The sequence below is a fragment of the Passer domesticus genome, chromosome 2 (assembly GCF_036417665.1).
Source record: "Passer domesticus isolate bPasDom1 chromosome 2, bPasDom1.hap1, whole genome shotgun sequence".
Lineage (NCBI taxonomy): Eukaryota > Metazoa > Chordata > Aves > Passeriformes > Passeridae > Passer > Passer domesticus.
The window spans coordinates 14,637,069-14,658,441 of NC_087475.1; the positions used below are offsets into that span (position 1 = coordinate 14,637,069).

Genomic DNA, 21,373 nt, shown 5'->3' on the forward strand with positions numbered 1-21,373 from the left:
TAACATGGTTTCAGGTGAAGAAGATAGAACAACCAAGATATAAACAGAACCTCTCCTGAAGAAAGTACATTTTCCTCTACTAAATAAGAGATCTGCCTTCCACCTTGCCTTGCTGACCTTGTACTGTTTCTGCTCATGTTTCAATGAATTTGGATGTCCTTCTGCTGTTAAAGCTTAGGGTTCCCCCAAGGTATGTAAAACAGCTCAGAAGGATTGTGGATTGGAAAGGTTTTTGAAGTACTTTTATTTTTAATTTTCTACTATGCAGTAGTAGCACATACACATATCTTAGACCAAAATGAAATTGTACCCTTTTGTCTATTTACTAAGGTTAGCTCACATGCCTGGAAGTAGAAGGCTTCGTGTTTCCCACTTGGTGCTTCATAGAATTTCAAATTATAGTTATTTGTAGAAAAGGCTGCTTCTATTGTTTCATAGTAGTGATTTTTTTCTGTATCTCACTAGCTTTGTAAAACAAGCATTGAATTTTAACTTCTGCTCTACTGACCTCTGTGTGGTTTAAAATAGTTCATCTTATCAGTTGTTCTCATGGTGCAGAAATAAAAACTAGCTGTTTCTTGATAATAATGTGGAATTTGCTTTCCTTGGAGATGTCCGACCATCGGACTGGCTCATGCTGCTTGTTGTGACCTCAGCCTGCACTAGCAGGATAAGACACACCTGTGGTGTGACAGGATGGGAGCTGGGAGGTGACGGCAGAAGGTGTTCTTTGCCTCCTCCACCCAGAGTATGGTGGGTTACAATGCCTTGGCCAGCACCTGGATGCTCACCAGTCACTCCCTCCCCACCTTGCTCAACAGGACAAGGGGAGGAAATTAGATGAAAAAGCTTCTGGGTGGATACAAAGACAGGAAGATCTCTCCAGTTATCATCACAACCAAAACTGACTCAACTGCAGGGAAATTAATTTGATTTATTGACAATTAGAGCAGATTTGGGTAATGAGAAACAAATACAAAATTAAAACACTTGCCCTCTCCCCAGCTTTTTCTGGGCTCAAATTCAGTCCTTCATTCCTGCCTGGAAGCTGTTATATCTGGCATGGGAAAGGCCTGGATGTTCCTCAGAGACGTTGCCCTGACAGTATCTGGGCACCTGCACCCCATACTCTGAGATATATTGGTCTTTCTTCTTTTTAAGAAAGTGTAAAAAGTATTTTCAACAATTTAGATTTTTCTTTTCTTCAGACTATTTGAGGGGACATGCCTTTATTTTCTTTAGAATTAACAATAGTTGCAATATTGAAATAAATTAGCTCCAAAGAAAATCCTTTTCTCTGTCAAAACATTCTTTTAAAGTGAAATGATGCTTAAAGACTTTCATTTTGAATACACATTAAGGAAAGATTGCTATCACTTATTTCACTGGAGAGGTGACCCTAGTTGATCTGGCTTTTTTTTTTTTTTTTTAAAATAAATTAGTTGCTTAAGCACTGCCAGATATCTAATTAAGTTCCCAATTATTATGAATATTCTATCCTCTGATGGCTTATATTAGTAAATAGTTCTCACAAGGTCATTGTTTCCACCTGGCATGTAAAAACTTCCCTGTTTTTTTTAAGGAATGGTAGAAGCAATTTGTCATCTTAGATTGCCTTCTTGCACTTAGATTTAAAAAAAACAAATTCTGTATAAGGAACTTTAATAAAACCATAATGGTCACACTGTCCTCATGTTTATGTGAAAAATATGATCACACTGGAGAATAATCCTACTGACAATTCACCTATGACAAATTTTACTGCTGGCCCAAATTCATGCCTAGAAGGGAATCTATAGATTTCCCTCCTTCAAGAATACCGACCTAAGAATACAGTAAAAACAAACTAGAAGTTTTCATATTGAACTATGAAGCCAAAGTTTGTGACTGGTCGTATAACACAATCTTCTTACCCTGGTGTGTTCTGTTAAGAGGCTGTACCTTCTTTTTTTCCCAGAAAGAAGCATTTCATTTCTTTTCTTTCAGCTAAGCCTGGAGTGCAAAGCACAGCAGCTGCGGTCCAAAGATAGTAGACTTACAGATGTGTGTTTTGCAAATGTGGAAAATGAAGTTCAGCCAGAGATGTTTCTTTCCATTACCTCACAACTTGCTACTCTAGTAACAGGAACAGTCTCCAAATTTTTCTTCTCTTTTTTTTTTTTTTTCTCTCTTTCCTTGGGTTTTTTTTTTGTTGTTTTTTTTCCTTGTTTTAGCTATGGTATGTAAATATTGAACCAAATATAAAGGCTCCCTCCAAACGTCCATTCCAGGCATTCTCCTGATGTAAGATCCTCTAATATAAAAATCAGTTTCTTTGTTTATCTCTTGGCAGAATATTAACATTAACACTTATATTTTCACTTGCATTTTCAACACCTTCATCTCAATGGACAACCAGATCTTCAGAGCAGCCTTTATCCTCCCACCAATCTGAATGAAGCAATCTCTGTTTTAAAAATTAATGGTTTTTTTCTGTTGTCTTCAAGTGTATTCTAATCTTTTATGTAGGATGTATTTAAAAAAATATATAAGGATCATAGAGCTAGAAACAAAACCTTAGAGCATTTGGGCAGATACGGAAAATATAGAGCAGATTTGAGAGATATTAGAAGTTTGTTTAGGAAAAATACTGTGTGACTGTGACAAATTAGTCTTTTTGCTGTAATGCAATATGGAAATTTGCAACTGCGTCAACATCGTATCTAGAAAAATTTACATACCCCGCCATCCACACATGGCCACTACCCGTTCCTCAGATTGGTTGGTATTTAGAGTTTTATGTGACTCAAACATGTGGGTTATACACGAAGTAAAACTCTCAAATTGTTATTTGTCAAACATGTACATTTAGTATAAAAGTCAGAAGTCAAGATTTTCCAGCTTGGCTGCCTAACAACATGCTCCGCTTTTCAAAACTGTCTAATCTCAGCTGAGTTTTTTATTGTTTGCCCTGAGACGAAAGCATTGGGATGTCATTCCTGTGCTGCCTTTACACTGTGGTGCTTCTCAAATGAATACACTTTGTGTGAGTGGGGAGAAGAAGAGGTCTAGCAGGCCCCTGGGTGGCATTGCCTCCTAAGGGTAGAGACTGAAATCACCAAGGGCTGGATGCCTCTGTGGCACTGAAAGGGAGGCCCCAGCCTCATCAGGAATACTATTGTGCCCCCTGCTTGGGCCACATTAATGTGAGAGAAGATCTGTATGAGTGAGTTTACTCCCAAAAATCCTCCTGCTCCCTATCTGGGATGAGAAGGCTCCTTCCTTTCTGTAAAACATCAGCTTTCCCCATACTACCTGGCATTTATTTACACTCAAGCAAATCCTCCCACTTCCTGGTGCTTTGCAAGACTGCCTTGAGAGAAGAGTCATGCAGACCTCCCACATTACAGTGACAATGAGTGAGTCTTATCTCTGGCTTGACTTGCATTTTGGGGGGCTTGGTGCCCAAGAAGAGAGCTTGTGAGGATGGAGCCCAAGCTAGGGGTACATTCTTAGTGGAGGAGTCTGTGGAATTAAGTCAAGCTACTATGTGAAAATCAATGATTTTTTTTCCCAAAGTGAGAAGGCAGAACGCACCTGAGCAATGCCAAGAGCTGTGACTGGTAATGCTGCTCAGCAGCTCAAAGTATAGATCTTCTGTACTATAGGTTCTGTGCTGCTGCATTTCTTCTATGAATTATGCAGTTACATGCCTATTAAAGCTCTTCTTGTTTCCTCTTCTGTAATTCGGACTTTATTTTTTTTTTCCAGTTAGGACGCCAAGTCTCCTTTGAATCAGAATAATGTGTTAATATGGAAAAAACCCCTCCATTTATTTTGAATATGAGCATGATTTTGATTGTACCCTGGTAAAATGCAGTAGTTAAAAAAACCCACAAACAAAAACAAATTAAACAGCAAAGCACCTGCATGGTGATGTCCTTTCCCAATCCTAAACAGTCCCTGGCTGGAAGGCAGAATTTAGGTTCTTCATTTATAAATTGCTACAGCTAAGACAATAATACATCATCTTCTGCAATCACATAGCAGAGACAAATCAGATAATGCAGATAAAATCTCCTTTCTGCAGCTTAAAGTGAGTGAAAAGCAGAGATAAATTGCCATCCCAAAATCAGTGGCAGTAGAAACAAGAGAGGAACCTCCTACTAAGATGAATATAATTGCATCTTGATTTGTAAGGCTCCTAGATTTGTAATTCCTAGAAAAATTTAACAGGCTTCACCTAAAGCTATTTTTAGTGTGTACAGATATATTTTGGTTATGGTAGGAACTGTTGATATGTCAAAGGTAATTTTTGATGGCAAGATATTGAAGGAGAACACCAAATTGTATATATTATCACACTTGATGATGAGCAGCTGTAAGCCCAAACTAACATAAATTAAATGTGTATCACATTTTTCTGCACCCTGGGGAAGTGCAGAACACAGTCATGCAGTGATTACACTTCCACCAGCATGCCATTAACAACTCCAGATGGCAGCACTTTAGCTGCAAACATCTCCAGGTGTAATGGGAAGGCTAAAAATAACTAAACAGCAAGGCATGACCTAGTGACAGCCTAATTTGCAAAAGGAATGAAGAGACAACAGGACCATTTAACTGAAGACATCTGAAAGAAATGGCTTGAGCCATGAACAGATTTATGTAAATATAAAATTTTATTAAGGAAAGACATATATGCACAATCTGTCTTTTTTTTCTGCATAACTCATCATGAAGATGAAAAATGCATGCTCATTCAAGTGCAAGCTTATATGTATTACTTGGTAGAAAACCACTAAATTCTTCTCAAAAAGAGATGAACCTTCGTCATTTAAGACTTACTGTCATCCTGATAGGAAGGAAAAGGAATCTGTATTTGCCTTTCAGCAGATTTGTTCTCTGGTTGGTTGCTTGGTTAGTTTATTTGTTTTAAGACAAGATACTGGAATTTAAATATATGCCTTAGGAAGCAATGATATTTTCATTTTTTGCTTATTGCCCACAAAGTGCCCTGGGACATCTTAAATAATTACCATCCATTTAAGACTGAATTTTATAGGATAATTTTATTTTCTCTGTCACTTATGTGCTAACAATCCTTGTATCTATGGGCATGAAGTGGATGGACTGCTGCTGGCTTTAAATACAAGTAGTGGTTTCTGTCAAATACATTTTACATCATTTTCAAAAAAGTTACCAAGCCTAGAACAGAGGTGAGGGTGCTACCAGGGCAGAAGTGAATGACCCATGCAAAGCTCACTCTGTGAGAAACTGTTATTACTTATATAAATTCAGGTAAATCTATCAGAAGTAACTGCTTCCCAGTTGTCCTTTGCCAGTAGATGTGGTTGTATGGTGAAGATCCTTCTGAGGAAAAAACAGGATCTTGAAGACAAACCCATTCTCTTTAATAGTCTGTAAGTTTGCAGTCTATTCTAGCACTAACATAACCTTACAGACTTAGCTGGACATATTTCTTTTTACTGCAGCTGATAAAACTTGGATGTCTTTAAATTGTCAGTGGTAATTTTATTAGTGTATTTCAGTTCAGACCTGTTCACGGTCTAAAGGGATCATACACAATATATTGGAAACAGTCTGGAAACAAGCACAGAGGAAAGTTTCTATGACTGCTGGAACACTGAGGAGGATCAGATGAGTCTGGTTTCACAGTCTGAAAGTGCAGCCATTTCCTGAACTGTGTCTTGTTCATTGCCCCCAGTGCAATGCTGTAGCATTGTGAATTTTGCATTCATCATTCTGCTTTCTGCTATTGCCATCATTCCTCCCAGTAGTACATATCCCAAAAGGAGGGTCTCCATCTTCCCTCTCTCAGGATCAGAACTAAAAGTAATCTTTTCCCTCCCCAAACTGAAGGGATTGGTTCCTGCAGTGCCTTGCACAACCATCTTTTGAACCCCTCATACTAGATGAAAGCAAGGATGACATACTCACACTAGAATTACCAACATGGTCAATATGCCTATGTAGGTGCTCAGAAGGAGGAGAAACTTATGTCTGTCAATAACCTGGGGTGTGTAAGGTTAACTTTTTGAGATCATGGAGAGCAGTCATTATATAACACACAAAAGATGAGGCTAGCAGCTCTTCCTAGTCTGTCATTTGATTGTGGCTGCTGATAAAAAACATCTTTTACAAAAAATCCAGACTTGCAAGACCTGTACATCCCCTGCCATAGGCACAAGAATGCCATGAACTCCCATTCATTTCTGCCTGAGCTAAAAAATCAGGAAAACCTTGCTAAATTAAGTAGAGTTTCAGGCTTATAAGGTTTATGGTTCAGACTCAAGAGATAAATCAGGCAAACATCAACACTTTGTCTACTGATTCAAATTAACCCTCATAACTTCTGAAATTTCTTCATGGCTCATTTTCCCGGTGCAGGAAGGGAAGTTAATGAGACACTTGCTTATATTAATCTCACTTCCAGTTTGACATATGTGGATAGCTAATACAATTTTAAAGATGCAATAGTTCAAGCACACTGTTGTGATAGGCAAATATTTATACATAATCATCTTGTTATAGTAAGGAGTTTATTATTCAAATATGTTCTGCCTTTTGGGATATAATAACTTTTCAACTATCCAAAAGCAAAATCAAATGTGATGACTTTTAAAAGATCTTTCTGTGAATTAATGTTCTGGTACCAGAAAAAATTGTTTGGGATTTATTTGTTGTAAAGGACTTGCGTGTATTTACTGGATATTGAACACTTTCATCTCTGCAGAGGCATTTCTATTTGGAGTTCCATCCATGCCTGCCTTCTCTGTCATAGCCACAAGCCTAAATAGAGGAAGATGTTTATCAATTTCCATTTAGAAATTAGTATTCTGGTCCCTCTGCAGTGCATATAAAATGCTCGTTTTGCTGGAGTTTCACTGAAGTAGAAATGATTGTACCAAGGGAAAAATTTCTCTCAATCAGGTTTGAAGTGCATGCCTCAGGGATGGGGGCATCATCTTCCTTTCTTGCACACAGTCACTCTTCTTATATCAACACCAATTACAAGGTAAGGTTCAAAGCTTGCCTGTGAGTTTGTTCATATTCAAGCCTGCTGAGAACAACCTGTCCCTTCCTCTCAGCAGACTCTCTTCTTACATTAGAATTCCCTTTCCTTTTTGTATCTATATAAAATATACAGAAACTGTCTCTTTCAGCCAAGGACTTTGAAAAGCCATGAGTTCTGGTTAGTTCTTTATATTTTGAAGTATTCATCTGAAAATAATCTTCTCTGTCTTTTTGATTAGACTGTAGACTTTTTGGAGTTTGTGTTCTACTATGCAAAATTTTAAAATGGAGAACATTGGCTTTTATTTAATGTGCATAAAAGCTGGGGGAAAAGTTCTTGCATGTAGTAACTTATTTCTCTTTAGGAAAAGTGGGAGCAGATTAAAAATTTGCTCTGAGTACCTGGGTGGAAACTAAGGTTGCCAGAACTATTTTAACCTCTAACCTGTTCTCTCAGATAAAAGCATTCAGGAGGGTGCCTACATGTGGGGCCTCTTTGGTTCAGGTAATTTTAAGCTAAAAATGGTAATGTGCAAAAGGTTACACTGAAGAAAACTAAGGCAAATTGTCAGTGCAGGCTTGTGTTTTGTGGCTGAATGATGGTAATCTTATTTCTGCAGGAAAAAAAAAGTTTGTTGCAGCACAAGCAGTCTCAATCAGCAGATTTCTTTCTTGATATTCTCAGTTGATTTCAGTTACTTCTTTGTGCGGTTTTGCCTTCAGTTTATCATGTTAGGAATTTCCTGGTAACCTTCTGTGATAAAAGCAATCCCACATTAATGAGCAGATGCCTAATTTTGTGCATAAAGTCACACACCATTATGGAACTGTGCCTGGGAACTTCCTAGAAACCTCAGGAGGAGAGAGGTCTCTGAAAACTATCATGGTACACTGCTGTAGTTCAGCAAAAGTATATAAAAATTTGGGTGCTTATCTGTGGAAAACCATTTTGTCTTTGTAAAATTCACCCAGATCTTTAGCAATTGGAAAAGGTTCTTAAAATAGCCACTTGCTTATTTTCTATTTCAGTGACTTTATTATAAAATGACTGCAACAAACCAAACCAAACTGTAAAAGTGCTGTCCTCCACTTCTGATTTCTGCACTGTTATTGATGTACATTACTCTATAGCTCTGGTGTCTGACAGAACCACAAGGTGACACACCTATCTGACAAAATGTGCCCACAGCTTAACACTTCCATTTATTTTAGGGAAAAAACCCCAACCTGAGTGCTCTGAAATGCCATCAGGCTTAATAGGAAAACATATTATTTAGTATAAAGTTGAGAGGAAGAGTGAATTGAAGTGAGCTCAACTGTTTTTAAAAGTTGGCTAGACTTCTTGATCTTTTAACACCAGAATAAAAATTTCATTGAACAATGGGAGAATATCTTCCCTCTTTAAGCTGCATGTAAACTATCATACAGCACATAAGGAGACACTGCTTTCTTTACTTGACACCATACTGTATTAGGTTTCATGCTTGTAAACATAATTTTAAAAGACATGAAATAGAGGAGTCTTGCTGAAAAATTAATGCAAAATTAGCATTAAAGTTTCTTGACACATCAGTGTTCCTTTGTTTTTCCTGTATATTTTCTTCTAACTCCTATAAAAGTATTTATTCAGAATCTATCCAGTTGGATAATTTTCTGTCTCTTGGTGGAGCCAACCTGTTTCTCTTTGTAGATCCACTGTTGCATCACGCTACTTACTAAGGTGGGCATTTTAATGATCTGTAGGAGAACATAGGTTTGGAGCAATTCCAATTCACACTTCACCAGGAAGTTGAGTTAATAAGTAAATTTTGCAGTCGTGAATAGACCAACCCAGAGCCAGAACTGAGTCTGTGCCAGGCAGCATTACTACTTACAGGGACTCAGCACTGGTAGGGCTCAAGGCCAGGTTGGATGGGGCTTGCAGCAACCTCATCTAGTGTTACATGTCCCTGGCCACGGTAGGGGAGTTGTACTGTAGGGTCTTCAAAGATCCCTTCCAACCCAATCCATCTGGTGAATCTTGGATGATCTTGGTTGGGGAGCAAGGAGGAAAAGCCCTAGCAAGCTGGGCTTTGCTTATGTGCTGTCAGGGAAAAGCTATTCCTGGAGGAATAGGACTTAGGATTGCTGCTCTTAGGAAGACTTCCTCTACCTTTCTGCCCACTCTTCTCCAGCAATACCTGCTTTCCTACATGTATCTTCCACAGACTCACCAGCCATCCTACAAGCCACGTGTTTTGCTGGCTGGAGCCATCTGCCCCCTCAGATGCTCTGGAACAGTAGAAACACTGTTCTTATGCCTAGAGCTGGCTGAGCAGTGCAGTCATCAGTGCAGTAGTGAGGAAAGAAAGCCGTGCAAAACAGAAAACATCAAATCAGCCTTACTCAGTAACAGCCCTCTGAAAACAGCCCAAACATTCACCAACAAATCTAATTTGGACACTCTGCTTCCCATCAGTCACCAAACACTCAGCTTAGGAGAGACTATGCCTCACTTTCTAATCCTTGGCGTAAAGCTACATAAATAACACCCTGCGCTGTCAGGGCCCTGAGGACACCCCCAGTCTTGCCTGTGCCAGCACAGCCCCCTCACGGCTCCCCATCCCCTGGCCAGGCTCCCTGTCCCCAGGCCAGCCCCTGCCCAGGGGTGCTGCAGCAGGGCCACCCTGCAGCCGCCCACAGGCCTGCCCGGCCATGAGCTCTGAGCTGGGCACGGCTGCAGCTCCCCATCCTAGCCCAGCCCCAGAGCATTCCCTGTGCTGGGGCTGCCTCATTATCCTGTGGCTGCCCCGCTCCTGGCTGGTCTGGGCTGGGCTGCAGGCCCTGCCCTGCTGTGCCCAGCCCTCCATGGTCCTCCATGGCAGCCCTGCTCTGACAGATGCCATTGACACAGCGCTCCCACAAGTGAATATTGAGATATGTGAGTTTTTTTAATACATTTCTTCGCAGAGTGACAGAACTGTTGGGGTTGGCAGGGACCTCTGGAGATAATCCTGGCCAAATCTCTGCCAAGGTAGGGTCACCTACAGCAGGTGATACAGTAATGTGTCTAGGTGGGTTTTGAATATCTCCAGAGAGGGAGCCTCCTCAACCTCCTCGGGCAGCCTGTTCCAGTGCTCTACCACCCTCAGTGTAAACAAGTTTTCCTCATACTGAGGTGGAACTTCCTGAGTTTTAGTTTCTGCCCAGTGCTCCTCATCCTGTTACTGGCCACTACTGAAAAGAGTCTGCCACCATGCTCTTGGCACCCAGCTTTGAGATATTTGTATGCATTAATGAGATCCCTTCTCAGTCTTCTCCAGATTAAACAAACTCAGCTCCCTCATTCTCTTGTAGTAAGAGACATGCTCCAAACCCCTAATAATCTTGGTAATTCTTCTGGATTTTTAAGACTTTGCTGAATTATATTCCCCAATTCTGCAGCAAGAATCTCGTAGGAAAGAGTGTCTCCTCTGACCACATCTAGACCTCAAGGTCTAGACATTCATCAGGCCTGGCCAGTGCCAGGCTGCAGGAAGGCTCTATAATTCATCTTAGAACAGGAACTGAGGAACAGTAACAATGCCAAAAAAGCAGAAATGCCTGCAAAATGCAGATTTGAATACATAAATGTTGAGCTTATCTTTGGCTGCCTAGCTCTATTCTTGTACAATAAAAAAAAAAAAGCCTAGATGACAAAATAATTTTGAAGTCAGAATTTTAAGAGGGGAGGGAAAGAGATGAAGTCTGTGTAGGGGAGAAAGAAAAGTGTGGTGTCCACTGGGTGGTCTGAAATACACATTCTAAGTATTTAATTTTTTTCTTTAATATTTTAATATAAATAAATAAATACAAAATGTTGCCACTGAATGATATACTCTTCACCTTTGTTTTACTTTGTAATCACTCCCCTAGTGCTTACATAAACAGCCTGAAGGTTTGCTTTTGGTATTTTACCTTTTGGTCATGTTTAGAAGCTGCTCCATCAAAACAAGATTTTATTATTTTCAGAAGTTTATGAAGCAAAGAATTGGAATAGCTGGAAACATACAAAACAGTCTAATGCCACTCAGTAGTTCAGTTATAAACCTGAAATATGTAAAGTAATAATAGAACATCGACATTTACCACTTGAAATATCCTATCAGATTTTCTACAGGAGAGAAAAATTTGAAACCAAATAAAATTACCTCCTGGGACCTTCCCAAGCAAAACTCCAACAGCTTCTGAGAACATCATTGTAGGGGAAGGCACTGAACATCAGGCAGTTGATGATAATCTCTGGCAGTCTTAAAAATGCACCATTTACAGCAAACGATTGACAAAATGTCAGTGTATAACTTTGCAATTTTGTTCCCATATGTGTATAACTAAATGTACTGCTTCTGTTTATTTCTTGCTGCTTTTTGAAAGAATTCCTGCAGCCAAATATCAATTTTTTTTGCTGTTAGCATTTAAGAGACTGTCTAATGTGAACAATTTATGCCCAGCTGAGCTCCATTTTATATTTTCTCAATGATATAAAGATTGATCAATTGGAAATTAATTTAAAGAATTTTTAGTATTTCTATTGATCAGAAGGCACCTTCCTTAGAAGCTTCATATGCATAAATACGGAATTTCATATATATGTCTTCATATATAGTATTTTAAGTATATAGCATTCATAACTGCTCAGTGTTTTGTCCTAGTTTGGTGAGATTTGGTCTTAAATTTGGCTTTAATTCTGGTGTAATATAACTGCCTGACAAGGTAACTCCCCTAGTTGATCAAGGGAAGCCAGTTGATGTAATCTTTTTGGATTTCAGTGAAACTTCAATACTGTCTTGTCTCCGTCTCTCTGGGTGCCTCCCAGTGAACCCTGGCCAGCCCCGGGTCAGCAGACAATGGTGTGGCAGCCCCGAAGTGACCGACAGCGGGGGGACACTCTCTGGTGCCCCGAGGGTACTGAGGGAAGCCGGGCTAGTCACCTTTGGAGCAGAAGAGACACTGGAGACATCGGTAGAGGGTAAAAGGTGACTCTTGGCATGGGCCGGTCCAAGGTTTATTTGGAGCTCCAGAGGGAGCCCCGCACCTCTGTGGTGCGCCTTGCCCAGAGTCAAACAAAAGGAATCTCAAGGTTACATTTAAACGGGGGGAGGAAACCAAAGGTAGATACATTTGTTGACCAATAAAGACCCTCCAGGGATGCAACTTTAGGGATGGACATTTGGGATAGCATATAAAATAATACTTGGGGGGCTGACTCTTGGCCTCGGACTAATCACTCCATGACTTTGACAGAAAGTTCTAGATAGAGGGGATGGGATGCTGAGTGACTGACAGAGAGCCAGGGCAGGGCTTTGGGGGATGATCTCAACACAGGAGAATGATTACACAGGTAGAGGAAGGGGGTACAAAAAGGGGTACATCATTTGGAGAAAATAAGGGGATACAAAACCAAAACTATTACAATATATAAAAGCACACTACAACACTGTCTCTCCCAAGATCCTTCTGGACAAAATTTCCAGCACACAGCTGGATAAACACATCATGTGATGAGTGAGCAACTGGCTCACGGGTCAGGCACACAGGGTTACAGTGAAGGGCGACATCAGACTGGGGATCTGTCACAAGTGCAGTTCCACAAGGCTCCATCCTTGGCCCCATGCTGTACATAACATCTCCATAAATGACTTGGATGCAGGACTGGATGGGATTCTAAGCAACTGTGCAAAACTGGGAGAAGGTGTTGACTCCTTGGAAGGTAGGGAGGCCCTGCAGAGAGACCAGATAAATGGGCAATCACCAACCATGTGAAATTCAACATGGCAAAGTGCTGGATTCTGCACAGGGTACAGGACAATCCTGGATGTATGGACAGACTGGGGAATGAGATACTGGAAAGCAGTGCTGCAGAAAGGGACCTGGGAGTCCTGGTTGATGGAAAGTCAGACATGAGCCAGCAGTGCCCTGGCAGCCATGAGGGATCATGAGGGATCATCAGGCCCAGCATCACCAGCCAGGCAAGGGATTGTCCAGCTCTGCTCTGCTCTGCTCTGCTCTGCAGCAGCCTCATCTTGAGTTCTGGGGGCAGTTTTGGGTGCCACAATATAAGAAAGGCATTAAGTTCTTAGAGAATGTCCAAAGGAGGCCATGAGGATGGTGAAGGGCCTTGAGGGGAAGACATAGAAGGAGCGGCTGAGGTCACTTGGTCTGTTCAGCCTGGAGAAGGGGAGACTGAGGGGAGACATCACTGCAGTTACAACTTCCTGTGGGGGGAAGAGTAGGGGCAGACACTGATTTCTTCTCTGTGATAACCAGTGACAGGACCCAAGGGAATGGCCTGAAGTTGTGTTAGGGGAGGTTTAGGTTGTTTATTAGAAAAAAGTTCTTCACCCAGAGAGTGGTTGGGCACTGGGACAGGTTTCCCAGGGAAATGATCACAGCACCAAGCCTGACAGAGTTCAAGAAGTGTTTGGACAATGCTCTCAGGCACAGGGTGTGATTCTTGGGGTGGTCCTGTGAGGGATCAGGACTCTGTCATCCTTGTGGGACTGTTCCAGCTTGCCATTTTCTGTGATTTTGTGAAGTGTGTGTACAGGAGAATGGTGACATCAGCATAGTTTGAGTGCTGATCACGTCAGGTTTGCAGTGGGTGAGGGCATGGGATTCTTCTTTCTCATCAAGCCTATTTTAAGGGATAGGTGCCTCACCACGGCTGAATTGCAGCTTGTTATGTGGTGCTGACTGACTTTCCTGGTTAGCCCCCAGGAGATTACAGTGGAGTTATTGAGCTTCCACACCATGCAAAGTGTGCAGGTGTGAGAATCTTTGCCTCCCCACAACACTTTAGGGTTTCACTGTAAGTCCCTTGAACACCTCCACACAAGTGTAGATGGTTTGTCATATGTGTTGATTTTCCTGGGAGCCAAAATGAGACTGGCTTAAAGATTTAACAGTTTTGTATGACTCACTCTTTCAGAGAAGCAGCTGCAGGGTATTCAGGAATAGGCAAAAATGGCAATCCAGTGATGAATGTCATGAAGAAGCTGACAGGAATTGCTAAATATGGTGCAGCACCTGACAGGTGAATAGATATGGCGAGCCGATAACATTAAAATACTTGGACATGTTCCCACAATCCTGGTATTCCTAGCAAAAGAAAAAAAAGGGTCTAACCTTAGGATTTCATAGGTAAATAATTACCCTTTTGCATTTGGATCTAAGTTTAAATATGCATGTTGTTGTCATTACCTAAAGTATTTTAATCTTTAATTTTTGAGCTTTGGGTCTTTGTATCCTTAATGGTATTGTTTAGAGGTGGCATTCTGGACTTTAGTAGAGATGTGCCAGTCACTGGAGCGGCCTGTCAGTGCATAAATTGCTGAAAGGAATTTTGCTGTTTGTTTAGAATGTGAACTAATGTAGGCAATCTATCTGCCTGCCTGCCACCCTGTCATTTCTGTTACCTCTAGTAAGCTGCAGAGGAATGGAACTAAAAAACAGGCACTGAGCTTCTTCAGCCAGATTAAAAAAAATAAAAGTGTAAAATTCAAAAGCCTAATTTTTCTCATTGCTAAGGTTCTGCTATCCTAAAATACCTTCTTCTTAGGAGTATCTGTGGTGTAGTGTGAAGATTTCTGGTCTGAATACATGAGAAAACATTAAATCTTCCATTTGGCTGATACCACCAGGTTATGCAGGCTCCATTTGAATAAATCTGACTAGTAGCCTGTTTAGTAAGTAGTCCCAAGCTCCCAGTGGACTGTTTTTTCACAATAATCTCTAGTTTAGTTGTGGAATTTTGTTTTCTTAACAGACCTATGCTACAAAAAGAAAAAAATTTGCAAAGTCATGCCTTTCTGAAAGATAAAGGTCATGTTTTGATATATTGCAATAGAGGCTCCAGCTAGAAGTCAGGGCAAAAATTTACACAGTCTTGTTTTTCACAGACTTTAAATAACATAGATGATGGTATCCAGGTAAGTGCACACAGAGAAGAGTGGACAAATTTTCCAATATGATCAGAAAGCCTCCATGATTTGAAGCCCATTGAGACAGAGATTTGATCTCCTTCAATCCTCTCCTCTGTCTTCCACTTTCTCCTTTAACTGCTTCTCACATGTCTGGGGATAAGGGATACCCTGTGAAAGCTGTTTAAACCACACCAAGAATTCATCCAGAAACTGAAGCCTGAGTTTGTCAGTGTACAAAATATAACTGGGCTAAAAGCAGGCCAGGGCATTAATGGGAAGAAGATGGCTGGCAGCTTATTAATCCCCATATTGTGGCTGTAAATGCCTTGTTCAGTGTTCTCCAGAATCCCAGAAGTAAGGACATGTGAGAACAAAGTATGATTGTGTGCCTTCTCTCTCCTTCTACTCCTACCCAGAATCTGCTAGTGGCTGTTCTCAGAAAAAAATATTGTTTTGGAAAGTCCTAGTGATGCAACCTGGTATGTGTAAGATTTTTGGCAGTCCTAAGCAGAGGGCTAAGGATTGCAAGCAGCATTGAAAGTAAACAGTCTTTTCTCCCTCAGAAACAGTCTCTGTCTTTAAGGTTTGTAGGAAAAATGTTGGGTTTTCTTTGCTGTATTATTCCTCTTTTGAAGTCAGTATCCTTCCAGTACCAGCTCAGCCTCTCTACTAGACACAGATGGAATTTTTCTTTGATTCAGTACCCACTGCATGACACAAAGGACTGCAGCTAATCTAAGGCAGATAGAAAAAAACATAAATTTAAGATTCCTGTATTTTAGGACTTAGGATTTAAGACACTCATATAGACATATGGATTGAGACTTACTTATAAAGAGAATAATTTGGTCTAAACCTGTTTGGAAAGAAAGATTTATATTGATATTTTTCATCTAATATAAACACAAATCTCAATGATCTATTAAACTATATACCTGAATATTTCTAAAGCTTTCTGAGACAGAACCTTCTACAGACTGTAAAATTCTATTACTATAACTGGGTTGAATCACTTGGTTTTAGACTATTTTCCTTTCTTCTTTCTAATTGCATAGCATCATCTCCTGAAATGGTATTTTAAACAAAAGTCAGACTTCAAAGCAATGTGGGCTTTTCCCCAACACCTACACTAATATCTAAAAATACTCTTTAAAATTATTCAAGAAGGAAGCTTTTTAGGGTGAAATTCCTCAGATGCATTGTGTTTTGCTTTTCCAGGACTGAGTCAGTTTTTTATTCACTGTAATACATTTGATTTGTGAATATTTCATTTCTACATTTGCGGAGCAAAGCAAAAATATGCCTGCTTGTGATTTGATAATATAATGCCTTTAATCCTATGCTTGGGGGAGGGAGTATGTTTGAGAGCTGGAAGGCATACCCTATTCAATCCATGAAAAGTCAAAAAATATAATAGTTAAGTTCCTGCTAATTAAGTAAGTCGTGACTGACCAAGAATCATCCATGGTTATCTGTGATGGTACCATGAAAAATGCATTGTAATTAGGTAGTACAGCTTGAATATGAATTAGCATTATTCAACAGATGCATGCCTCTTTGTTGATTCCAAGCATCAGTTTTTCATTGAAATGGAAAATCAAGCAATATCAACAGCAACAACAACAACAACAACAACAACAACAACAAAGAAAAAAAATTTACAAAGTGCTCCAACATTTCATTATTAAAGAAATAAATATTTTTATTTTATTTATTATTCACTATTCAAATCTTCTTTTAAGGAAGACCAATATGCTATTTCAGAGAAAATAATAAATTTTAGGAAAGAATGTTCAAAGTGAAAAAGGTTTTTCCTTCAAAGCTGCCTGTCTTTTTTGTCTCTTCCATACGGGAGAAAATGAAAAAAGGAAAATATCTGAATGCATATGAAATAAATTAATATTCATCCCACATCCCTCCTGAAACTATAAGCTCTGTCATGATGCTACAGACAACTTGACAAGAATTACTTGCCTTGTATGCAAGGACTAATGCTTTCAATAATGATGAAGAGTATTTCATAGGTACAATATGCTTGTCTAGTCTATCTAAATGCCCTTGGTTACTCTTATATTCCCTGTCCCTGTAAAGTTGTACAAAGGTGTTCATATTGGTAGCTTTGCAAATACCCATTTGTTCAAATGTTCAGTTAAAGAGATAATTCCTATCTCAGAATTCTTTTTTCCTAACTTCCTGGTTGAGATGTGCATGTTGGCAATAGTGATGTATGTATGATGCACAGTTGTGTGTCTGTATTCACAGGGGGTATGATCCTGCAGAGGTGAGCAGAGAATGCAGGAGATCCACACTAGCACACTCTTAAAGATGCACTTCTACCCTGCTGAATGAGTGTCCATGAATGGGCAATGGAGCACACTGAGGACACCCCAGTTAGTTTCATCCCGAATGAGCACAGCCTGTGCTCTGAGATTGGCCTGCACTGAAAAGCAAAATGATGTAATGGGTAATGCTCAAGAGAGTCTCTTCAAAAGCACGCTCCTGTTCCCAGCTAAAATACCAGTGGAGCTGGGATTTTCAAACTGAGGTAGAGGATTAGTCACCCCAAGGATTGTACTCAGACACCTGGAAGAAAGTATTTCTCAACAGTGATGGACTGCTGCATCATTCATTTTCTGAGCTGGAACACAAGGTCTATATTTTGAATTCTACAGAAGAGTCCAAGGTTTTGGTTGAAATGCTTTTAGGTCTTAATACACCACTCAAGTGTAAGACCCAGGGAAGTTTCATTAAACACAATCTCTTCTGCCTCAGCTTCCAGCCATATCCTGCCATGTGTAATAGGAAAGCTAACTATCCTACCCTGCAGTAGAGGCTTGAAGCCCTGGAGATAATGTGGCACAAAGCTGCAATAAATATGTTTTCTGCACACTGTGCCAGTCCAGGCATGGCACTGGGAGAGGGCTTGCATTTTGCTTACTTTATCACTTTGTATAGGGCCAGGTGGGTTATGTACTCTGCCTGCTGGCTTTCACTGGGAGTTAGAATTCCATCTCTCTGTTGTTCCTTGAGTTGAAAAGCTCATTTCCATTTCATAACTAGAGCTCTCCAGCCTCCTGCTGACTCAGCCTTTCCTCCTGCAGTACAGAATGTCATGTGGACACAGTCATTTTCATATATCCTTGTTCAGACTTCATTATAATTTATTATTAGCTGTATTAAGTCTCTCATACATAAGTCTTGAGCAGCTTACCTATCAGTATGGTGACTGAGTGAGCAGCTGAGAAAGTGTGTCAGTAATTTCTTTCTCTCATCTTCTTAATATCAAATATTACAATTATTGCAATTCATTCTTGGCACCCACATTTTTTTCATTAGCAACATACTGTTCACACCTCTTTCCTTGCTACCTACTGTAATCAGAGAAATGAGGAGCTAATCACTTATCTGTGCAGTGTAGTATGAATGAGTAAAGTGATCACAGTTTGGGAACTGCTGTTACACACACATGGAAGTGATGCACAACACAGTTATAGTGATAGAAATAAGATATTTCTGGACAAAAATAATTTGTGGTTGCTCTGAATAAACTATATTTATTGTGTTGTCTATTGAGTTCCAACTGTGACATAAACCTACTTTTTGTTAAGTAGTTTATTTTTTCAACCCTAACTCTGATATAAGTTGCATAATTTTAAACACATGTTTGATTTTAAAAAGATTTTTAGACTTAGATTCCTTATAATATTATGGACTTTTGTGCATGTTTTTTTTTTTTTTGAGTTCTGCAGTCATAAAATTTGAACTGAAAAACGATATTAACTTCAGTAGAATTTAGGGGTGTGTCTATTATTTTGAACATTATTTTGAGGCTGGCAGGTGTTCAGAACGTGTTCTTCATTTTGGTTCTATAGAACACCTGCACATAAGCCATGAAAGGCAGTCTAAAGGGCCTTTGTGTTTTAGCAAGGTTATCTCAGCAAGTTTGGAGCAAAGAGCTTCAGGGTCTTCCAGGTGCTCTGCCTTTCAGATGATGTGTTTCAGTTCTTTCACCTCTATAGTGCACCTGCTGGCAGAGCCTCTCCTGGTTCTGTGGGTTGCAGCCTTAAGGTGTTGGAAACCAGGTCCTGGAAAAAACTTCTTGCCTCCTGGCATTGCTCATTACACACTTCAAGACAGCTTCACTTTTCTTCAGGACATGGTGTATTTTGTATCTCATAACAAATAGACAGTGAAAAGGTAAAACATCTATATCAATAAAAGACTGTCACCTAGGTCCTATTTTTATTTTAGTCTCTCCTTGCAAGTTCTGGCTAGTTCCAAGATTTCCTCTGCTGTAGAGATTCTTACCCTGAGTTATGTAACATTTTTCATCTTCCTCTCTGATTAGTGATCACTTAGCCCTGAATAAAACAACTCTAAATGGTAGCTTTAAGATGAATTACAAACACTTAAATAAGCCTGAAATACTAAGCCTGACATAAAAAAAATATATCTGAAACCAGAGAAACAGTTATTTTTGGGGTGGTTAAGCAGAGATTTGTACATCAATGTCCTTTTTCTATTTATTCCTTAATTTTCTGTTTGGTTTTCAGCAGATCTGAATAACAATAAGATGCCTCTACCTACATCTTCCATCACAGCTGGCTGTCTGCTCTCTTGAAAGGTAGGCTCTATGTTAATAATTGCTTTTGTTGATACATCCCAAATGATCTCTTTGGTAGAAATACTGAATATGCTACAGAGCTTCACCTAAAGAAATCTAAGCACACTTGGGGGCTGTCCACAAAAAGGGTGAAGATTCTAAGTACAATATAATAACTTAGCCACTTGTGTCACTTGTAATTAATTTTTCTGTACCATTTTATGTGTGAATAATAAGACTGCAGATAGGATCTGTTTTCAAAAAGTAACCTGGAAAGAACACATACAACTTAGTTTCAGATAGTTCTGCAGAGGAACCTCCTCTGGATCCTGAATTAAAATATTGCTATGGAAAGTGTGGCAGAAGCAGTTGGATAGGCCCTGGGGACACGAACACCCAGTGCTTATCATAACAGCACGTGGTCTGGGCATCTCACTAAGGTCCTTTTGAAAGACTGAACTGTGGAGTTAGACTGGGGAGAGCTTCACTCAATGCTATAATTCACTTTCCTGACCAATGGTCCAGTGTGGCAGTAGGATCAGAGTCCCAGTCATGAGCCATGCCATGGCATCCCGTTGTGCTTGGTCTTGGAGAGGTATACAGGAAGAAGATGATGGCTTTTCCTCAGTTCTTGACTTACTTGGCAGTAGGTGTATTTCTTGCTTTGCTTCTCTCAGGAAAACACTGCATCATGTATTATGGAAACATCAAGGATACTGTCTTGCCTGTGCTGCTTAATAAATGACATAGTGCTTCTTGGTAGAATATAGATGTCAACATGACTATTGAAAATGTCCAAGGGTGTCACGAGTCCTTGCATGCAGGGGAGAGATGGCATACTATTAATGATCCTTTCTTCCTCAAGCAAATTCCAGTCATGTTATATAAAGCTGGGACAGAAATAAAAATAGCCCCTCTTTAGAAGCAGCCTTGTCTGCCATACCTATGGCATACTAGATTTATTTAAATGTCATTGTGAATTCTTGGGGAAAACTGAAGCCAGAGATGCAGGTATTATTTCTGCTGTAGTGTGGCAAGGACTTTGCTGCTGTGAATAATAACAGCCATGTTGATGGGTAGGTCTAAATTAAAAGTGAAAGAGGTTATTCATTCATTGCAAAAAGCCATCTTAATGTGAAGATGAAGGTGTTTGGGGAGTTTTTCCATTTTATTTTTGCTTTTAGGCCTATGTTCTATTCAGGGCCGTGTTAAAGTTGGAAAATTGTTAATGTTATGGCAGATCAGCAAATTTTAAATGATTTGAGTTCCTTTTTTACTTCTCCTCTACTAGGCAATTACAAACTCAGTGGGGGATTTTCCTTGGTGCAAAGTGCCATATCTGATGTCTAAAAGAAAGTGGTGACCCTATTCTTCATTTTTTTGCATATATTGGTCAACATTAATCAAAATGCTTCCTAGCTGTAACACCTGAGGTCCTTACCTGCTTGGAATTAGGAAATATCCTTGGTATTTGAGAATGTTAATCAGTGACAAGCATCTGCTGATAGAGGGACTTAGGGGAGTATGAACAGCGTATTTGAATGGGCAGGGGCTGGTGGTGAATGTGGGTCAGTGGGACAAAGTGCTTGAGCTGTTCTGAGTGCTTTGGATGTTTCGTGGCTTCAGGGACTCTGTGGTACCAGTGTACTCCTTGTGGCCCACATATGTTTTACTGATGGAAACTGGAATTCACCCCTGCCCATAACCACAGGAATGGCCGTGCTTAAAAAATGTTTCTCAGTTTGCTACTGTCAGAAGATGTAACAGTCACTGAGCCACTATCAAAATGTAGCTGGATGACTGACTGCAGGTG

At 39.9% G+C, this 21,373-nt stretch overlaps 1 protein-coding gene across 50 annotated transcripts in view; it reads left to right on the forward strand.

Annotated features, from left to right (window-relative positions):
* Positions 1 to 21,373, forward strand: part of LOC135293390 (collagen alpha-1(I) chain-like) — a 406,941-nt gene that overhangs the window by 78,538 nt on the left and 307,030 nt on the right. For 38 of the 50 annotated variants that reach the window (XR_010355523.1, XR_010355510.1, XR_010355487.1 and 35 more), the window contains one exon: positions 19,514 to 19,581. The exons of 1 other annotated variant lie outside the window; for it this stretch is intronic. Coding sequence is in view for 6 of the 49 variants with exons in the window: in XM_064407477.1 (XP_064263547.1) it covers positions 19,511 to 19,523 (13 nt within the window). In the remaining 43 variants the exon portion in view is untranslated. Of the gene's footprint in view, positions 1 to 19,510; positions 19,582 to 21,373 lie in introns of all 50 variants that reach the window. 11 more of the 50 variants (XR_010355494.1, XR_010355505.1, XR_010355515.1 and 8 more) reach the window with 1 other exon arrangement.